The sequence below is a fragment of the Benincasa hispida genome, chromosome 10 (assembly GCF_027475165.1).
Source record: "Benincasa hispida cultivar pf3 chromosome 10, pf3_genome.v1.1, whole genome shotgun sequence".
NCBI classification, from domain to species: Eukaryota; Viridiplantae; Streptophyta; class Magnoliopsida; order Cucurbitales; family Cucurbitaceae; genus Benincasa; species Benincasa hispida.
In genome coordinates, this window is record NC_143487.1 from 30205831 (window position 1) to 30224712 (window position 18882).

The 18882-nt window shown below is 36.5% G+C and overlaps 1 protein-coding gene across 3 annotated transcripts; it reads left to right on the forward strand.

The window, feature by feature from the left end:
• The first annotated feature begins 9722 nt into the window (after window positions 1-9722).
• On the forward strand, window positions 9723-14083 carry CLC-E (chloride channel E). Of its 3 annotated transcripts, none has more exons than XM_039046328.2 (7): window positions 9723-10385; window positions 10544-10976; window positions 11310-11510; window positions 11633-12099; window positions 12528-13088; window positions 13314-13510; window positions 13651-14083. In XM_039046328.2, the coding sequence occupies exons 1-7, from the start codon at window positions 9912-9914 to the stop codon at window positions 13679-13681; spliced, it is 2364 nt and encodes a 787-aa protein (XP_038902256.1). In that variant the 5' UTR covers window positions 9723-9911; the 3' UTR covers window positions 13682-14083. The 3 variants fall into 3 exon arrangements, with proteins under 3 accessions (XP_038902256.1, XP_090162230.1, XP_090162229.1); XM_090306104.1 differs by having other exon boundaries at window positions 9780-10392; XM_090306103.1 differs by having other exon boundaries at window positions 9812-10441.
• The last annotated feature ends 4799 nt before the right edge of the window (window positions 14084-18882 follow it).

The window sequence follows — 18882 nt, forward strand, 5'->3', positions numbered from 1 at the left end:
TTATCCAAAAGAAACAAAAGGTGGTCTATTTTACGATCCTCAAAATAAGGTATTTGTATCGATAAATGCCACATTCTTAGAGGAAGACCACATAAGAAGTCATCAACCTAGTAGACTAGTATTGAATGAAATTTCCAAAAACGCTACAAATAGAGCTAGTTCATGTACTAAAGTAGTAGATAAAACTAGTACATCTGGTCAGTCACATCCTTCTCAAGAGTTGAGAATGCCTCGATGTAGTAGGAGGGTTGTTCATCAGCCTGACCGTTACTTAGGTTTAACAGAAACACAAGTCGTCATACCTAATGATGGCACAGAAGATCCATCGACCTATAAGAAAGCGATAAAAGATGTGGACCGTGATCAGTGGGTCAAAGCCATGGACCTCGAAATGGAGTATATGTACTTTAATTCTATCTGAAAACTTGTAGATCAACCAAATGACGTAAAACCAATTGGTTGTAAGTGGATCTACAAGAGAAAATAAGACCAAACCGATAAAGTATAGACTTTTAAGGCTCGACTTGTGGCAAAGGGATACCCAGAGAGAGAGAGTGAACTATGAAGAAAATTTCTCCCCCGTTGCCATGCTTAAGTCGATTAGAATACTCTTATCCATTGCCACCTTTTATGACTATGAAATTTGGCAGATGGATGTCAAGATAGCCTTTTTAAACGGCGATCTTGAGGAGAGTATCTATATGGCTCAACCAGAAGGGTTTATTGCATAGGGTCAAGAACAAAAGGTATGTAAGCTTCAAAAATCCATTTATGGATTGAAACAAGCTTCTAGATCCTGGAATATAAGGTTTGATACTGCGATCAAATCAAGGCTTTGAACAGAATGTTGACGAGCCTTGTGTTTACAAGAAGATCGTCAATTCTACTATAGTGTTCTTAGTTTTATATGTTGACGATATTCTACTCATTGGGAAGTGGCTAGCAACACAGTTCCAAATGAAAGATTTGGAAAATACGCAGTATGTTCTCGGGATTCAGATTATTCAGAACCGCAAGAATAGAACACTAGTCATGTCTCAAGCAACTTATATAGACAAAATGTTGTCTAGGTATAAGATGCAGAATTCCAAAAGAGGTCTGTTATCTTACAGATATGGAATTCATTTGTCAAAAGATCAATGTCCTAAGATACCTCAAGAGGTTGAAGATATGAGACGCATTCCCTATGCTTCCGCAGTAGGGAGCCTGATGTATGCAATGTTATATACTAGACCTGACATATGCTATGTAGTAGGGATAGTCAGTAGGTATTAGTCCAATCCTGGATATGATCATTGGACTGTCGTTAAAAATATCCTCAAATATCTTAGGAGAACGAGGAACTACATGCTCGTGTATGGTATTAAGGATTTGATCCTTACTGGATACACTGACTCTGATTTTCAAACTGATAAAGATGCTAGAAAGTCTACATCTGGATTAGTGTTCACTCTTAACGGAGGAGCAGTAGTTTGGAGAAGTGTAAAACAAACCTGTATAGCTGACTCCACAATGGAAGTTGAATATGTAGCTGCTTGTAAAGCAGCAAAGGAAGCAGTATGGTTGAGGAAATTCTTGACAGATTTGGAAGTCGTTCCAAATATGTGTCTGCCTATCACCCTATATTGTGATAATAGTGGTGCAGTTGCAAGCAGAGAAGCTACAAGCGCAGCAAGCATATTGAGCGCAAATACCATCTGATCCGGAACATTGTACATCGTGGAAACGTTGTAGTAACCCAGATATCTTCTGAGCAAAACATTGTTGATCTTTTTACAAAGGCCCTCATGGCTAAAGTGTTTGAAGGTCACCTACAGAGTCTAGGTCTACGAAATTTGTAAACTAAGACAAGTGGGAGAACTTTTGGGTATATGCCCTAGTTTATTATATTCATATGTTTATTGTACTCATATGTTTCTCACTTAAATTCAATATTGTGATACTTCACTAGGAGTTTTAGTCCAAGTGGGAGTTTGTTGGATTTTATGTCCTAAATCTCGTAGTTTGTAAATTAATAAACATATTCTGTTTTGTTTTTCGATAAAGTTGTTATTGAAATTGTAATCTTGAATCAAATAAACTAAGGTCCTGAGGCTATTTAATGTATTTTGAACTTTATGTAGTGACATAAAGGTGGATCAAGTTCAAATATATAGTCAAAATGGTCTATAGTATATGAATAAGGTTGGGCGCCTTATTCTGGGGACACTATGGATGCGGCCCACTTTGTAGTTAGTACAAACGATGTGATCCTAAACCGTTCATGTGGAGACATGAAAGTGGGGGCATCCTATGTAAAGAGTTTGCATAAGACTGAACCATGAAATAGTCACTTTTTACGTTCTAAATGTCGTTTTATAGGTAAAACTGACTATTTCGTTAATTGATGACCTAGGTAACTTAATCTTAATCCTAAGCTAACTATGAACTCTTGTTCACTCGAAATTATCCTTAGATCTGCATAGGTGAGGGCAGTTCAACATCGCTGGCCCAATAAGCCTCCCATTTCAGGGGTAAGATCGTAGGGTACAAGACGGAATTCACTCTTACCCGTTATAGGGATAGTAGATAGGTTGTTCCCTTTAGTACTGAATTCAGATCTTGAACAAGGAGCCCCACCCTCTCCTTGGTTCGAGAGGGATTCGGTTTATAGGTTGGACCTTAAACCAATTGTTCATTAGAGGATCAGTGGAACTTAAGGAATAAGATGTAGTCTCGGGGGTAAAACGGTTTTTATGACCCAGCCGAGATTACAAACAACCTGTGAAGGATTAGCTTACTAATCATGATTATATCAAATAGACACAAATATATCTATAGTGAGGGGAGTGCAATTACGGGACTATAGTGGAATGACTCGTTAGTTAACGAATGTTGATTAGCTCCGTCTAAAGAGTTTAGCTAGCTAATCTCGGATCGTTGGAACCCATGATCTATAGGTCTATTAGGTTCCCCTACTAGCTCATATGGAATAAACTTAGAATAGTATGATAGAATAATTCGAATTGTTCGAATTAGGTGAAGAGAGAGAAACGACAAGTATATGTGATATAGTGATCGGGTTTTCAATTTAGAGATACAGCTTTAATATTTAAATGTGATTTAATATCAAGAATATGAATACGTTCATATTCGGAAGCTCGAAAATAATGGAAATGGTCAAAGATATAAAATAGTCGAAGAGTTAACTTTTGACTTTGAAAAGTCAGACTTTGACCGACCTTATATTCAAATGTGATTTGAATTTCGAGAAAATGAATGCGGATTAATGCTCGGGAGGTCAAAATTAGTCAACACGAAAAAAATCATAAAAAGTCAAAATGTTGACTTTTTAGTCAAAGTTTGACTTTGACAAAATGACTATTTTGCCATTTGACTAAAGTTAGTGGGAAAATCCAAACTTTTGTTGGATAATTTCACTAACAAAATAGTGGGCTAGATGTTGGCTTATAGTGGAGACATTAAGCCCACTTAGATAGTGGATTCTAGGTGTTGTGTTTTTATGAATTTATTCCATGCAATTGTTGCATGATTTTTTTCTATAAATTGGGCTTTCAATTTGGATGAAAAAGGTTTTGACATTTTGCCAATTTTGTTTTCAAAATTGGGCTGGAAAAAAAAATCAAATGCCTACCCAAATTCCATTTTTCTTTTTCCATCTCTTTCTCTCTCTCGGCTTCCACAATCCGGTTTTGAGTCCAAAGGATAGTAGGTCAACTCTAATGATGGTCCGGAAGAGTTCGGGTCGAGATTTAGCGAGGAAAAGCGTTTCGGGAGCTTGAAAGGTAATTTTTAATTATTGTTTTTTCCTTCAATTGCATGCTAATTTCCTTTAAATTAAAAGCAATTAGAGTGTAATTAGGTCCTTATTCCGCTACATATGTCTCGTGTTCCATCAGAGGTGTTCTTGCAACACTCTTGGAGGGAACACAGTTGAGTATATATACCGCAGTCTCCACTGCGAAACCCCAAAACAAGTCCAGTAAGGAAGCGTAACTCGTCATCGAGCAAACCATGTCTAACAAGGTCCTATTTCTCCTCTCCGCTACACCATTCTGCTGAGCTGTACCTGGCGCTGAGAGTTGGAAAATGATTCCATGTTCTATCAAATAGTTTTGGAATGCCGAGTCCAAAAACTTTCCACCTCGATCCAATCGAAATGTTTTAATCCGTCTATCTAATGTGTTTTCAACTTCAGCCTTGAACTCTTTGAACTTTTCAAAGGATTCAAACTTCCGTTGCATAAGATAAACATACTCATACCTGGAGTAAGAATCAGTGAAACTGATAAAATACTCATAGCCACCTCAGGCTCGCACATTCATAGAACCACAAAGGTCAGAATGTACTAACTTAAAAGGCTCCTTAGCTCTATAACCTTTTCCAGTAAAAGGTCGTTTAGTCATCTTACCTTCGAGGCAAGATTCGCACACTGGTAAAGAATTTTCTTCTATCTCACTTAAAAGTCCATTCTTCACCAATCTCTCAATCCTATTGAGATTGATGTGCCCTAAACGAAGATGCCAAAGTTAGGCATTTTCTTTTGGAGAAATTCGGCGACGTTTTGATTGAGTTACGGCAGTTCTGAACAATTCAGTATTATGGAGGGAATTAATGGCTAACGGCTTTAGCACATATAAATTCGATTCCAGATTTGTTGTGTAAATAAAAACACCATCTTTATGAATAAATGTTCCACATTAAACGAGATAGTATATTTACATTACAATAAACACTTTATAGAAATGAGGTTTCTTTTTAGTTCGGGAACAATATATACATCATTTAAAATAAGAAACCTATTCTGTAAAGTTAATTGGAGTCCTTTCACTGCCACAGTTGAGATAACGTACCCGGTGCCTACTCACATCGTCATCTCACCATGTTGTCGCCAAGATCTAATCCCCTGAAAAGAAGAACAAACATGGTTAGTGGCACCCGAATCAATTATCCAGGCAGAATCATCATTCTCCACTAAACAAGTTTCAAAAACAAGTAAATCACATTTACCTTTATCAGCCTTGGCCTTAGCCTTGGCTGCTTTCTTCTCTTTCAGATATCGAGGATAGTTCCTCTTCCAGTATCCATTTTGGTAGTAGTGGAAACACTTTCCCTTAGCAACCTGTGGACGCCTCCAGGCGGTAGGTAAGCAGGTGCCTTCCCTTTTCCCTTACCACCCTTCTTCTTCTTCCCCTTTGCAGAGTTAGAAGTAGAAGGTGCAGACTTCGTTCTTGAGGTTGAATCTCTATGGAACGTCCTGGAGGATGAAGCAACATTTGCCTCACCCTTCTATCTCTCCTTACTTTTTAGTAAAGATTGGTATGTCTGTAACTCGTTGAGGAGAGTTGTAAGGTTATATTTCACTTTGTTAAGAATCACATTGCTAACAAAGTGCAGGAAGCTTTCCGGCAAAGAATGCAGGATTATGCTAACCTGGCTGCCCTCATCGATGGTAGACCCATTCAACTCTGTCACATTAAAGTGAACCATCATGTTTAGCACATGTTCACGAACAGAGGTGCCTTCTTCCATTTTGGAGTTGAATATGTATTTAAGAGCCTCATGCATAAGCTGTTCAGATGGTTGTCCAAACATCCCCCGCAGGGACTCCATGATCTCACACGCTGAGACCATAGGCTCATGTTTCTTGTCCAAGACTTCAGAAAGACTTGCCAAGATGTAGGCTCGGGCCTTCTCATTCGCCCTTGTCCATTGCTCATGGCATTCAGAGCTGGAATAGAAGGACAAGCCTTGTGAGAGCGAACATAATATTCTCGATGATCAGGATCGTTGTGATCATGTGTTTCCATGTTCCGAAATTATTGCCAATAAGTTTTTCAGCGCTTAGAATTACTAACGTGGTTGTTGCCATTTTGAAAATGTTGCTGAAAATACGAACAAAATTTTATTAGATTTTTCTAAACCACTTTTAAACCAATCAGTTTTGCAAAATATTTTCAAATACCCTAAGTTATAGACTTCTATTTTGCAATGATGCCCCAGTGAGGCAGGACAAATGTCACCGGTGGGGTGATTAGTTATCCCTTCACTGGGATGAGATATTCTCAACGATTAGGCAGAACCAACTCTTGGAACTGAACCTAACAGCCACCATTTTTCGGTCCAAAACTGTTAACCTTTAACAATTCCGTGTAAGTGTGACCCCCTGTTTTTGGTGCCATAGTCCCCCCCCCCCCCCTAATAAGCTCACCGTAGGGAAGAAAAAGATTAGGACAAGAGATTAAGTTACCTTATCCTCTTAGGAGATCAAATAAAAAAAATGCGCAAAACTGTCATCCTTTAAGAGGACACTCCCAGGGTGCCTCGAAGCGATGCGCAGTAACTTTATTCAACCTAACGAGGGAGACTGAAGGATATGTTGTTGCACTTCCCGCTCCCACTTACTATTAACACTCTCTCCATCCACCTTGATATTGACCTGCCCAAACACCATCGTTAGGGGGACACGCCAAAGGGTAGATCTCACGATGTGGACTATTTAGGAGAAACGTGAAAGGTTTAAGTGAAGCATCTTATGCTTCAAGTACCTCCCACTGAATGTTCTACCTAGGGTTCATTAACCTAGACAATCCGGCTACTAATTTTAGACTAAGTCATCTTTTTAAACTCTACTCATAAACAACGTTTGTCTATGAAATATGAACAAGTTCAAGTAGTCACATTTAAACACTTTAATGGATTGTCCTTAACTTGTATGCATGCATCAAATCTATCTAATTCACCTTTCCAAGTAAGTTCCCAGGTAGGGGTGTTACATTTTCGTCAATTTAAATTCCCCAGCCTAGACAGAACCCGCCATAGACAAAAGGTCCCTTATAGATAAATTTGCTACACTTTAACCTTTTATTAGCCAATTTAATCCTATTAAACTGATTAAAAGATTAAAGCCTTAGGGTTGCTAATCGTATTAGAACCGTGATCTTAGGTCTACGTTATCCAAGTTTTAAACACTTTAAAACCTTGAATTAAACCTAAGTGAGCATGCATGTCTTTCTTATTTCTTTTAGTTCTAATTTTTCTTTAACTTTTAAAAAGAAACAACTAAAAATATTGTGCACAACAAAGTGTTTATAACATTTATAAAGTAACCTATATGTCATGCTTCATGCAATTTCTGGTCAGTACTATATATAACTTTTATATGACGCTTAACAACCAAGCAAACATGCTATCATTCACCCTTATAATATAACAATTATAATATAAAGATGGTATATGTCAATGTTTTTTATGCATACATAAATATAACTCTTATATTATATGATGCATGAGCATGCTCTTACATAATTATATCATGCTTCTCTAAATTATAACAATTATAATAAAAAAATGATGCATGACCATTGCATAACCTAAGGTGGGATTTACTATATGTGCATACCATATGACATATAAAAAACATACATCGTATGTAATAAATAAAGGATTAATGGACCGGGATGATCCTTTACAAAAAAAATGGAAAGAAATAATCCTATCTATTACATTTTTCATCGAGCAAACCGGTTCAGAGGCGAACCGAGTCTTGAACCGCCAGGAGGTCTGCATTGTGTAGTAAATGCCACAGGTAGACGATCATTCAGCGCACACTAGACGATAGGAACATTATTAAACAATCGCGTAGACGACGAGGCTGTGAAGCCTGATCGTCTATGCCATCGTTTACTGCGACGACAGGTAAACGATTTACCTTGCGTTACTAAGAGATCGTTTAGCCAATTACTAAGCGATGAAGCTTGCTGACCTAAATGATCGTCTAGTGCGTGCGTTAAATGATACGCGAGCATCTCATCGTTACACGATGCGATACTCAGCGATCGCGTACCCGATCGTCAAAACGATACAATCAACTCTTGATCGCATACCCCATTGTTTAACCAATGCATTCAACAGCGATCGCATACTCCATCGTCTTTACGCCATCGTCTTTACAATCCGATCAACAGTGATCGCGTACCACATCTTCTGCATGATGCGATCAACCCTAGATCGCCTCCTTCCTCGAAGAACCGCAACGCTTGCACAGATCTACTTCTCCGAACGACTCAAAACTTCAAACAAACTTTGAATACAGACTCGATAACAATTATTAATGCTAAAAAATGCAGAGGCCTTTACAAACAATCGCAAATGTAAAAGGATTTAAATCAAACCGAGGCTAATCATCCACGAAAACATCCATTAATCTCGCACATCCACAGCAAATTTAACCATTAAACAGTGTAGAAATGCACCCACCATGAACGTAATTGTCATTTTGTTGCAACAGATGAAATCGGAGTATCAGAACCTGATTCTGATACCAATTGAAGGATCTCTTACCGAAGAGTTCCATGAGCACGTTCGGATCACTCTAATCTCACAGTGACCGAAATTCAACAATATACATTCAAACCACAGTTATGCAAACAAATCTTTATTAATGGCATGCTATGAACAACAAAATAACAAGGGAAAGAGTGTCATACCAGTTGAAGACAATCTTCAAACTTCGAAACTCAATGCAGCAGAAACCTCCACGCGATCTACCAATGCCCAGCAGAATCGTCAACTACAGTAGCACGAACACGAACGTCGCGAGGACGACACCACTAGAAAAGAGCCCCGGGTATTCTTGGAGTGAGAACCCAAAGCATGGTCTTTGGTGAATTTGGTAGAGGAAGGAGGAAGCACGGATCGTATAGGCGATAAGCAAGTGGGAGGGAAAAAGGCACTATCGCATAGCACGATGCTTATCGTTTAGGAGACACTACACGATCGTGTAGGTTTTACTGAACGATCGTTTAGGGAATGGTATACGATTGTTTAGCAAACACACACACTATGATCGTTTAGGGAAGCTATGTGATCGTGTAGGAACTAGTGTACGATCGTTTAGCCGCGAGGTAGACGATCGTTTAGGCGGAAAGTGACTATCATATAGGCTCTCGATTTACTTAAGCAATCATTTATGATTCACCAACGCGCTCTCTCTCTTTCTTTTCTTTCTTTTTTTTTTTAACTAAACCCCATTATTTTAATTCGTAGAATCCTTTTCCTTCCCTATGATCTTAATTTTTTTATGAGAATTTAATTCATCCATAGTTTCCTTTGATTTTGGTTATGGAGATCATGAGAATTAAATCAGTGTGGTCTTGATTTTCTTAATTTTGCAAATATCTCAATTTTTATAAAGGTTGATTACTCTCCTTCTCTAAAGATGGCATCAACTTTTGATGTCAAATTTGGATAGGAAAAATATTTGTAATTTAGGAAAAAGAGAATCTACAAACAAAAAAAATAGTTTAATACCAGAGATGAGAATTTTAGAATGAAGAAGCCAAAATTTTAAGTTACCTCAAGCTATAATGAAATCCTAGGGATCATCTAGGATTAAGATATGAGTTTTTCCTAATTCCAAATAAGTTAGGATTAAATCTTATCTTATCTCAGGTTATCATATATATATATATATTTGACCTTTTTCGTCAAGTCTAAATTCTTAGTTTGTTGGGAAGATGACTTCTCTCTATTTTCATTTGCCAGTCTCTTTTTATTCGGTTTTCCTAATCCCTTCCATTTTCAACCTTAAGATCTCTAATCATTTATTTGTTTAGTTTTTAGTTTTTAGAATTAAGTCTATAAATATTATTTGCAATTTTTTTAAAAAAAAATTCCTTTTATCTACGTTTTTATCGATATTTTCAAAATCCAAGCGGTTTGGAAATCTAGGAAATGGAAAGCAAAACAACACATCTTGAGAAGCCATGGAGACGTTATTTTAGTTAATGGGGCGCTTTGTGTCAAACTTATCCACTCAAATTTGTGTAGATAGAGTTATATTTCATCTTCGTAGTACATTCACACATAGTTAGCGGGAGACGAACTGTATGTGAATGATCTAATCGATAATGGGGGCTTTCGATTCCATGGGAACAAAGCTTAACAATGCCCCTCATTACCCTCGTCTTTCCCCTCTCCCTTCTGCTTCTTTCTGCAAAAATTTCTCCGCTCTGGCCTTCTCTTCCTCAATTTCTGCCCTATATGATCCCAATAACACCATCTCTAATGGACTTGAAAATTATGCAGTGGGTAGTAACAGCTATGGCAGTTTATTGGGTCTTCATTTTTCTCTTTGCCCAAAACGAACTGGGTTAGTTTTTAGGCCGATTTCGGCCCTGCCCGGAAGCGAAGAATCTAAATCCCCTGTTTCTGTTAGCAGCGACGGCCGATTTAGTATAAAACGGAGTGAAGAAGAAGAAGAAGAAGAAGAAGAAGAAGAAGAAGAAGAAGGTATAGCCTATGGAATTGGGAGTTCAACAATAATATCGTCGTGTTTCGTTGGTCTTCTTACAGGCATCGGTGTCGTGCTCTTCAATAACGCAGTACTTCGTATACCCCAACTTTCTTCTATTTCTCTCTTTCTTCTTTGAACTTAGCAGTAAGCACATAATTAAACAAGGAAAGTTGAAAATATTGCTCTGCTGATTGTCTTAACAACGTAAGTTTTCAGTAATTATTGTGATTTTCTGAATGATTGAAGGTGCATGAGATACGTGATTTTTCCTGGGATGGAATTCCTAATAGAGGGGCGTCCTGGTTAAGAGAAATGCCCATTCAAGATATATGGAAACGAGTTATATTGGTTCCTGCTTGTGGGGGATTTCTTGTTAGCTTTTTGAATCTGCTTAGAGATGCTACAGATGTGAAACTGGAGCAACCTCAAGGGGATGGCCCTTCCACAAAATTTGGAGTCCCAGTTTCAATTTCTAATAAGTTCAAGGCTGCATTGCAACCTTTCCTAAAGGCTGTTGCTGCTTCTGTAACCCTTGGTACTGGTAACTCTTTGGGACCGGAAGGTCCTAGCGTCGACATTGGTACTTCTGTTGGCAAGGGTATTTCCACTGTGTTTGACAAGAATTCTAGAACAAAGCTTTCTTTGATAGCTGCTGGATCAGCAGCTGGAATCTCATCTGGTTGGTCTCTCTCTATTATATGCTTGTTGTTTGTTGATTGATGAATGGATTTATATAAAGTATTTTCTGAAATATAGCATGCCTTGCCTACATTATAGGCTAAGAATGTTGTTAATCTTAAAATGTTACAACTGGTCTTGTTGGCATTTCTTCCTATGAAATTTTTTATGGCTAATTGCTGTGATAGAACAATGAGACAGTTGTTCTTCTTATGATATGTTTCTAAAGTAAATTTGTCCGTGTGTTGATTTTCTCATGTTGTCTTATTTAGTAGATAATGGTGAGGAACTCTTTTCGATTTCCTCCATTTAAGCTATTTTTCTATTTTGCCAGGGTTTAATGCTGCAGTTGCTGGCTGTTTTTTTGCTATTGAATCAGTCTTGTGGCCATCTCCTGCTGATTCAACTATTTCTCTCACAAACACCACTTCAATGGTTATATTAAGTGCTGTTATAGCTTCTGTAGTTTCACAAGTTGGTCTTGGAGTAGAACCAGCATTCAAGGTCCCAGTTTATGATTTTCGATCACCAAGTGGTAAACTAATATTTTTAGCTTGAAAGTTAATGTTGTCAGACAAAATAAATGATCAATCTTTCCCTTTTATAGTTTATAGTTGACAAGCAAGACTCTCAGATATCTATTTAACTCATTTTCAGAGCTTCCACTATATCTCTTGTTGGGTGTCCTCTGCGGCTTGGTTTCATTGAGCTTTTCTAAATGCACATCTTACATGCTTGCAACCGTCGACAAATTTCATAAGGACTTTGGCATGCCGAAGGCTTTGTTCCCTATTCTAGGTGGCTTCACTACTGGACTGATAGCCTTGGCATATCCTGAAATTCTGTATTGGGGTTTTGAGAATGTCGATCTTTTGTTGGAATCTCGGCCTTTTGTGAAACCCCTCTCAGCTGAATTATTGGCTCAGCTTGTTGTCATCAAGATTTTGGCCACCTCTTTGTGCAGAGCATCTGGATTAGTGGGAGGGTATTATGCACCATCCCTGTTTATTGGCGCCGCAACTGGAATGGCATATGGGAAATTCATTGGCCTTGCACTTTCTGAGCCCAACACTGTAATTGACTTCTCCATTTTCGAAGTGGCGTCACCTCAAGCGTATGGATTGGTACTGTTCTATATCATTGTATTCCTTAAATCTCATCGTTTTATTGTCATTTTTTGTGGGAAAATACTACACATATACCTTGCATTGGCTTTTGGTTTTTTTTACTGAGCTTAGGAGCTTCCAGAAAACATTAAAAGTCAAGAGCTCCTTTTACAAACTAACATTGTGCCATTTTAGTTTATTCTAATTTTCTTCAGTAATAACCATGACAATGACCGTCCCGGTACTTGTGTTTGATATGTGAGATGCAACCCAACTAATTTCATTAGTTTACTCCTCTGGTTGATATAGACATATATTCCTAGATTAAGAACTTTTTAGCATGCGAATGCTCGCTCTGCCTAATCTTTTGTTTTCTTATACCTGCACTTTTTCTGTTAACCAGCAGTTGCAATGAGTATTTACAAAACAAAGTGGTTTAATTGCAGGTTGGAATGGCTGCTACTCTTGCTGGGGTTTGTCAGGTGCCTCTTACTGCTGTTCTGTTGCTTTTTGAGTTGACACAAGATTACCGAATTGTTCTTCCTTTACTCGGGGCAGTGGGAGTGTCGTCATGGATCACTTCCGGGCAGAAAAGGAAAAGAAGTTCCCAGCAGACGAAGAAACTTCCCCCAGGGAGAAGTCTTACCAGTCAACAATCTACAGCATATGATAGTAATTCAAACAACCAATCTTCTAATTATGCAGATGATGGACAAACAAATTACCCAAATGATCTGTGTGAAATTGAAAGCTCGCTTTGTGCATATGATTCTGATAGTGAAACCGTAGAGTTGGAAAGGAAAATATTTGTGTCCGAAGCCATGACAACGAAATACATTACCGTCCTCATGGGCACTTTCCTCGTAGAAGCAGTAAATCTAATGCTTGCAGAGAAGCAGTCCTGTGCATTGATCGTGGATGAAGAGAATACTTTGATTGGCATATTAGCGCTTGAAGACATTCAAAAGTTAAGCAAAAATGCTAAATCAAGAAGTGAAGAACTAAAGGTGATGTACTATTTCATTTGACACCAACAATCTCTCTCTCTAGCAATTTCATCCTAATAATAACTGATCCGAAAGGGGTTCTTCTAGTCCGATGCTATCAAAATGAATTGTTTGTGCTAATTTTGAACCTCACTTACAGTTACAGAATATCAGAGAGATATTTTTACTTCTATGACTCATTAATTCTGTAAATATCCAGACTTGACAACTTAGTTTGTTGGACAGGAGCTTGTAGTTTCTGAGATTTGCTCACTAGATGGGAAAATATGTCAAGTACCATGGACGGCAACTCCGAGTATGGATATTCTTACAGCTAAAATGATTATGAAGAATCTTGGTGTGACCCAAGTTCCAGTGGTGAGAGATCAGATGGGTTACCTTGTGGGTGTTTTAGACTGGGAGTGTATTGACCTCACTTGCAGGTATGTTCAAAATTTTAAAGGTTGGATTTATGTTACACATCACACCAAATTAAAAGTAGAATTGGTAGTGAAACACCATTCATACTTGGAAGTTTCTTAATGATATTCCATTTTCTGTGTTGATCTGTGGGTTGAAGCAGAATTCTTGCAACAAGAGAATCCCTGGGCTGATGATGGTTTTAACTGCTACAACATTTGAGTTGACAGTAAAAACAAGGGGAGAATGAAAGGTTCAATACACAGAGAATACAAATCTCAATACCATTTTTTTAGGCTGCTATTCAATGCAGCAGAAATCACATAATGGGTGATTCAGTGGTCAAAAACACCAACAAAGCTAAAACCTTCTTTATTTCTCTGGAAGCAAAGGCAAACCACACCACACCACACCACACCTAACATGTGTATGATATGTAGATTGATTTGTGAAATGACTTTTGGAGCCACATAGGTTTGTGAAATGACTTATTACTATTAGATGAAAAATTGGCGAGTTGAAAAAAATCTATATAATGAATGTAGAAAAAAAAAATATTCATAACTTTATCAATTAACTAATTTAATCTATTACAATTGTCCTCTACGAGTTTTTTTATTTTGAAATTGATCCATTATAACTTTAGTATTCAACCTATCAAATAAGTTCATTCTATTAATAAAAAGAATATTACATTATAGTATATAGACTAAAAAGTATAAGAACTTAAAGTCTAAGAAAATTTTTAAACTTATCTGGCGAATTCATATATCCAAACGAATGATAACAAATAATCCTCTTATTTGAACTCTGAAATTAATTTTAAAAACTTATATGAGTAATGTGAATGTAAAAATAACATGAAAACAAATGAAAATATATAAGTGTAATGTGAATATAAAAATTATATACAAAAACTTAATGGCACAATAAAAATATTTCTCCATATTGAATTAGAATTAACTCTACAAAAGTATTCACAATAAAAATGTTAAAAACTATTATAGAGATTTAAAAATATAAGAACTAAAAAGTCTAAGAAGAATTTCAAACTTACATGTCAATGAAATGATACATATATATATATATATATATATATATATGCACAACATGAATATAAATATAACTAAAGAAAAAATAGTAAACATTACCTATTCAAGAGAAAGTTGTTGAGAATTGAGATTAAAAACTTCTCAAAATTTGAAAAAAAAAATTCCACATAACATAACGGAACTGCACTGATTTTCTAATTTTTTTTTTTTTTCAACTGGAGAGACATTTGCAATTGCAACCTAAAAGGTTAAAACCCACTTCATATTTTAATTTCATATTTAAAATTTAAAAAAATAAAATAAAATAAAATAAGTTTCCATTTTTATTTCAATGAACAAGACCCCATTGACGTAGCCCCAACGAGTGCGTCTACTATATAAGCTTATGCCTATATTTATGCCTCAACTTTTTAATATATTTCAAGGACGTCACTACATGCATGTATAAGCTTGAAAATATATTTCTAGAAGAAAAATCCAATAAAAGAAATAACACTTTTCATTCAATAAAACTCTAAAATAAGAAAATAAAATAAAAATACTATTCGGGGTACCCCTAATCCACTTCAAAATAAATTAAATAAATAACTGACTAAAACAATCAAATAATTTAAATATTTGACTCTAAAACAAAAAATAACACTTTGAGAAAATCATGTGCGGAACTGATGGCAAGTCCCTATGGCTCTGTCACGGATTCTTCTTGTCATTCGCCGGTCTATCTTTACCTCTACTTGGAAAAAAAAAATATGTAGAGAAAAGATTGAGTACAAAAATACTCAGTAAGCGACCCACTACTTGACCCACTAGATTTACATGTTAGTCTTCCTAACAAGACGAATATGTGCATCCCGGCATAGGCATAAGCATAGGCATAAGGGGTGAACCCGAAGGCATACTTTCATAGGTAGTGGCTCCAAAGAGTCACAAAAAAAAAAATCATAAATATAGGTAGCAATCCAATAAGGACGCCAAAACATACACAGGGGATGTACATAGCTCGTTAGGAATTCTAACAATCACCATCAGTCTAACATAGTCATAAACATGTAATCATAATCTTAGAACACTTCGGGAAGAACTCAATTTCCTCCGGATTCCGACATCCTTCTTGTCGTCTGCCTCAAATGGGGCCCCTACTTCTGGTTCATCTCGGTACTGTTTTAGCTAGCCCTATTCGCCCGATTCACCTCATAAGCATGTAATCATAATCTTTGAACATACTCATTCAAGAGTTTCTAGAAGAGTCTCAACAGTCCATCCATCATTCAAACATAGCAAATCATTCACATAATATCATATTTTCCTTAACATAAACATAAGTTTCCATAACACCCTCAATAGTCTAACATAGCAAGTCATAGTAATTCAACCCATCAAAATAGAATCATGCTTTCAGTGCGATCACAGTCTTAACATCAACTTGGGTTCGAGTGCAAACCAGTAGTAAATCACTTACCTTAGAGTAAATCCAAACTATTTCGTCCCTTTGTTTGATAAACTTCTCAATCCAAAGCCTAAAACATAAATCATAATCAGCTTCATCCCACAAATCATAAATTTCCAACACATTTTACCTCAATTATCCTTAAATCACTTACCCAAATGGAGGTCAAAACAAGATCAATCTAAGATTTCACTCAAAGACGTCCACCAAGTAGTCCAGCCTATGCATAAATCACCAGTAAGACTTAATGATTAAATTCCCAACAATTAAAATTAAGATAACCTACAAAAACTCAACGGCTTCTGAACAGTGCCTCAAAGTCCTTCAAAGCTCCAATCTAACACAAGAATTGTGAGTAACAAACTTAAACCAACGCAAAGCTTAATGGGTAATCTACCATTAAACAAGAACCCAACAAAACTCGCCGATTGTAGACCCAACCTTACTGGAAATTTCTTCAAAATTCTTCGAATTCTTCCAGAACATTAAATCTATGATCAAGGCGGCATGAGAAAACTGAAATTAGACCTGAGAGAACTGAAATTTGACCAATCTACCATGGACTCACTTGAAACTCAATTAAACTAACCACATACCAGTAGATTGGAAACAACCCAACGAAATCTCATCAACGAACTTTACGGACGACTGTGGTGGCTAGACTCCAGTGGTGGCGCAAGCAGGCGAGCGAAGCGGTTGGATATCGTGGTGGAGATCAGGTGGGCTATGGCTGGATCACGACGCGATTTGAAACTCCGGAAAAATGAGCGGTGCTGGGTCACAGCTAAGAGAACCCATGGCTAGCATGGTCGGAGCGGTGCCGGACAGCAGATTTGGAGCTTCTTGTGTGGGTGATAGATCTGGGGCTGAGGGTTACACACAATTGCTAATGGAAGAGAAGAAAAAGTTGTGGATTGGGGGAGAAGGGGGGAGGGGGACTCACAGCTGCAGGTGTGGAGAAGAGGGAAAAACTAAATTTCTTTTATTTTTTTAACCTTAAATATATATATATATATACACATATACATATATATACGTATAGATATACGTATACATATATACATATGTATAGATATACGTATACGTATACATATACACATATGTATAGATATACGTATACGTATGCATATACACATACATACATACATATATATATATATATATATATATATATATATATATATATATATCAATACCCAATATACATATATGTATATTTCCTTTTCTTTTTCCCCTTTAGCCTCTCAATCTCCCAGAAAAATAATCCACAGATACAAATTACCAAATATAAACTTAATTATCTTATCATATTTTGAATTAAATTATAAAAAAAAAGTTGAAAATTGATTTGTTTTAGTGTAAAAATCCACAAAAATTGATAGTTTTGATGGATCGATCTCAATCCAACACCTAGCCCATTAGCAAAAGGCTAATTGAAGTGGCTATCAACATAATATCTTAATGCTTGCATGTAATGGTTAGATAAAATCTCCAATTTCTGAGATTGAGGAGAGGAGTTGTTGGAATTTTGAATTTCAGCAGAAAATTCTCTCTCTCTAAAACCCTCTTCATACTTTCACTTAATTGACTTTAATACTGAGTTCCACCACTCAAATCCAAGGTTGAGAATAGTAGAGAAGACACTCTTGGTGGTCGAGCTTGAATTTGGAAGATTTATCAAAAGTATTAATTCTGAAACCCTTTACTTTGATAAATTATTATGATGCATGCTTTTAGAACTCAAATTAAGTGTAATTTGAGTGCTTATTGATTCTGATTGCTTTCGTACTTGCTTGAATATTCCATCAACTTTACCACTTTTAGAGGTAAGAATTTAGCTTGAGTTTGTAGATTATTGTCATTCCTACTTAATTCTTGAGATTGGGTTGTATTTAGCTGAGGATTATTCTGGTTTATTGAGATTTTATCTTGTAATCATTCTTCAATCTATCTTTCATGGATAATCTGACAAATTAAGCTATGATGGTTTGATTGATTGTTTTGATTGGCCCTAATTTGTAATCGTTAGGTAGTTAATCACATAGAGGCAAAGGTTAAGTAAGCTTGTGAAGTTAAATTAGGATCCCATTTATTAAAAATTACTTTCTAACCTAGATTGATCCCACTCAAATAATTGATTAGACGATGGAAATCGATTGTTTGGCTTAGCGTTTCCCTTAATCTTAATGTATGTTAACTTGTTGATTATTAGAGGATTCTCGCTAATTCTTTGAATTAACTCGTTCTTAAGGACTACTGGTTAGGATTCTAATCGAGTAGGCTAAGTTTTAATTGAAAATTTTCGCATTAATCTTTTGAATAAATCCATGATATAATCGAAAGGAAATGGAATAAATGAAGTCAATCCAAGCTAGGTGTTTTGTTCGATTGGTTGTTTTACATAAAATTCACTCAACTCACTCCGCACATTTTAATTCACTCACGCACTTCAATTTTCATCCAAATACAAAGATTATCTTCACAAACCCCCTCTGGTTACTTCCTACAAGTTTCTAAATTGAGAAATCTAAACTGGCTCTCTGTGGATTGACCCTAAACTTTCCACTTGTATTACTGGTTAGTATGAGTTGCGTGTTCGAAGATTTACAAATTTTATTTGGTTAGCAAGGGTTTATAAGCGACGATAAAACCTCAAGCTTCGACCACTCGGAGCATTGCAATGTTGAAAGACATAATGCCCTTCTTTTGTGTGTTTTCTGATCCAAACTTGCCTCGAACACCTTCGTTTTTCCTGACCTTTTCTACAACAATTGCTCTTTCGATCAACACAGACTTACATACTCGAAGAAAAAATTAAATGCCCAAAAAATACAACGAACCCTTACATTTTAATCACATTAAAATAATCTAAGTGTCAAAATTGAAAACATCCAAT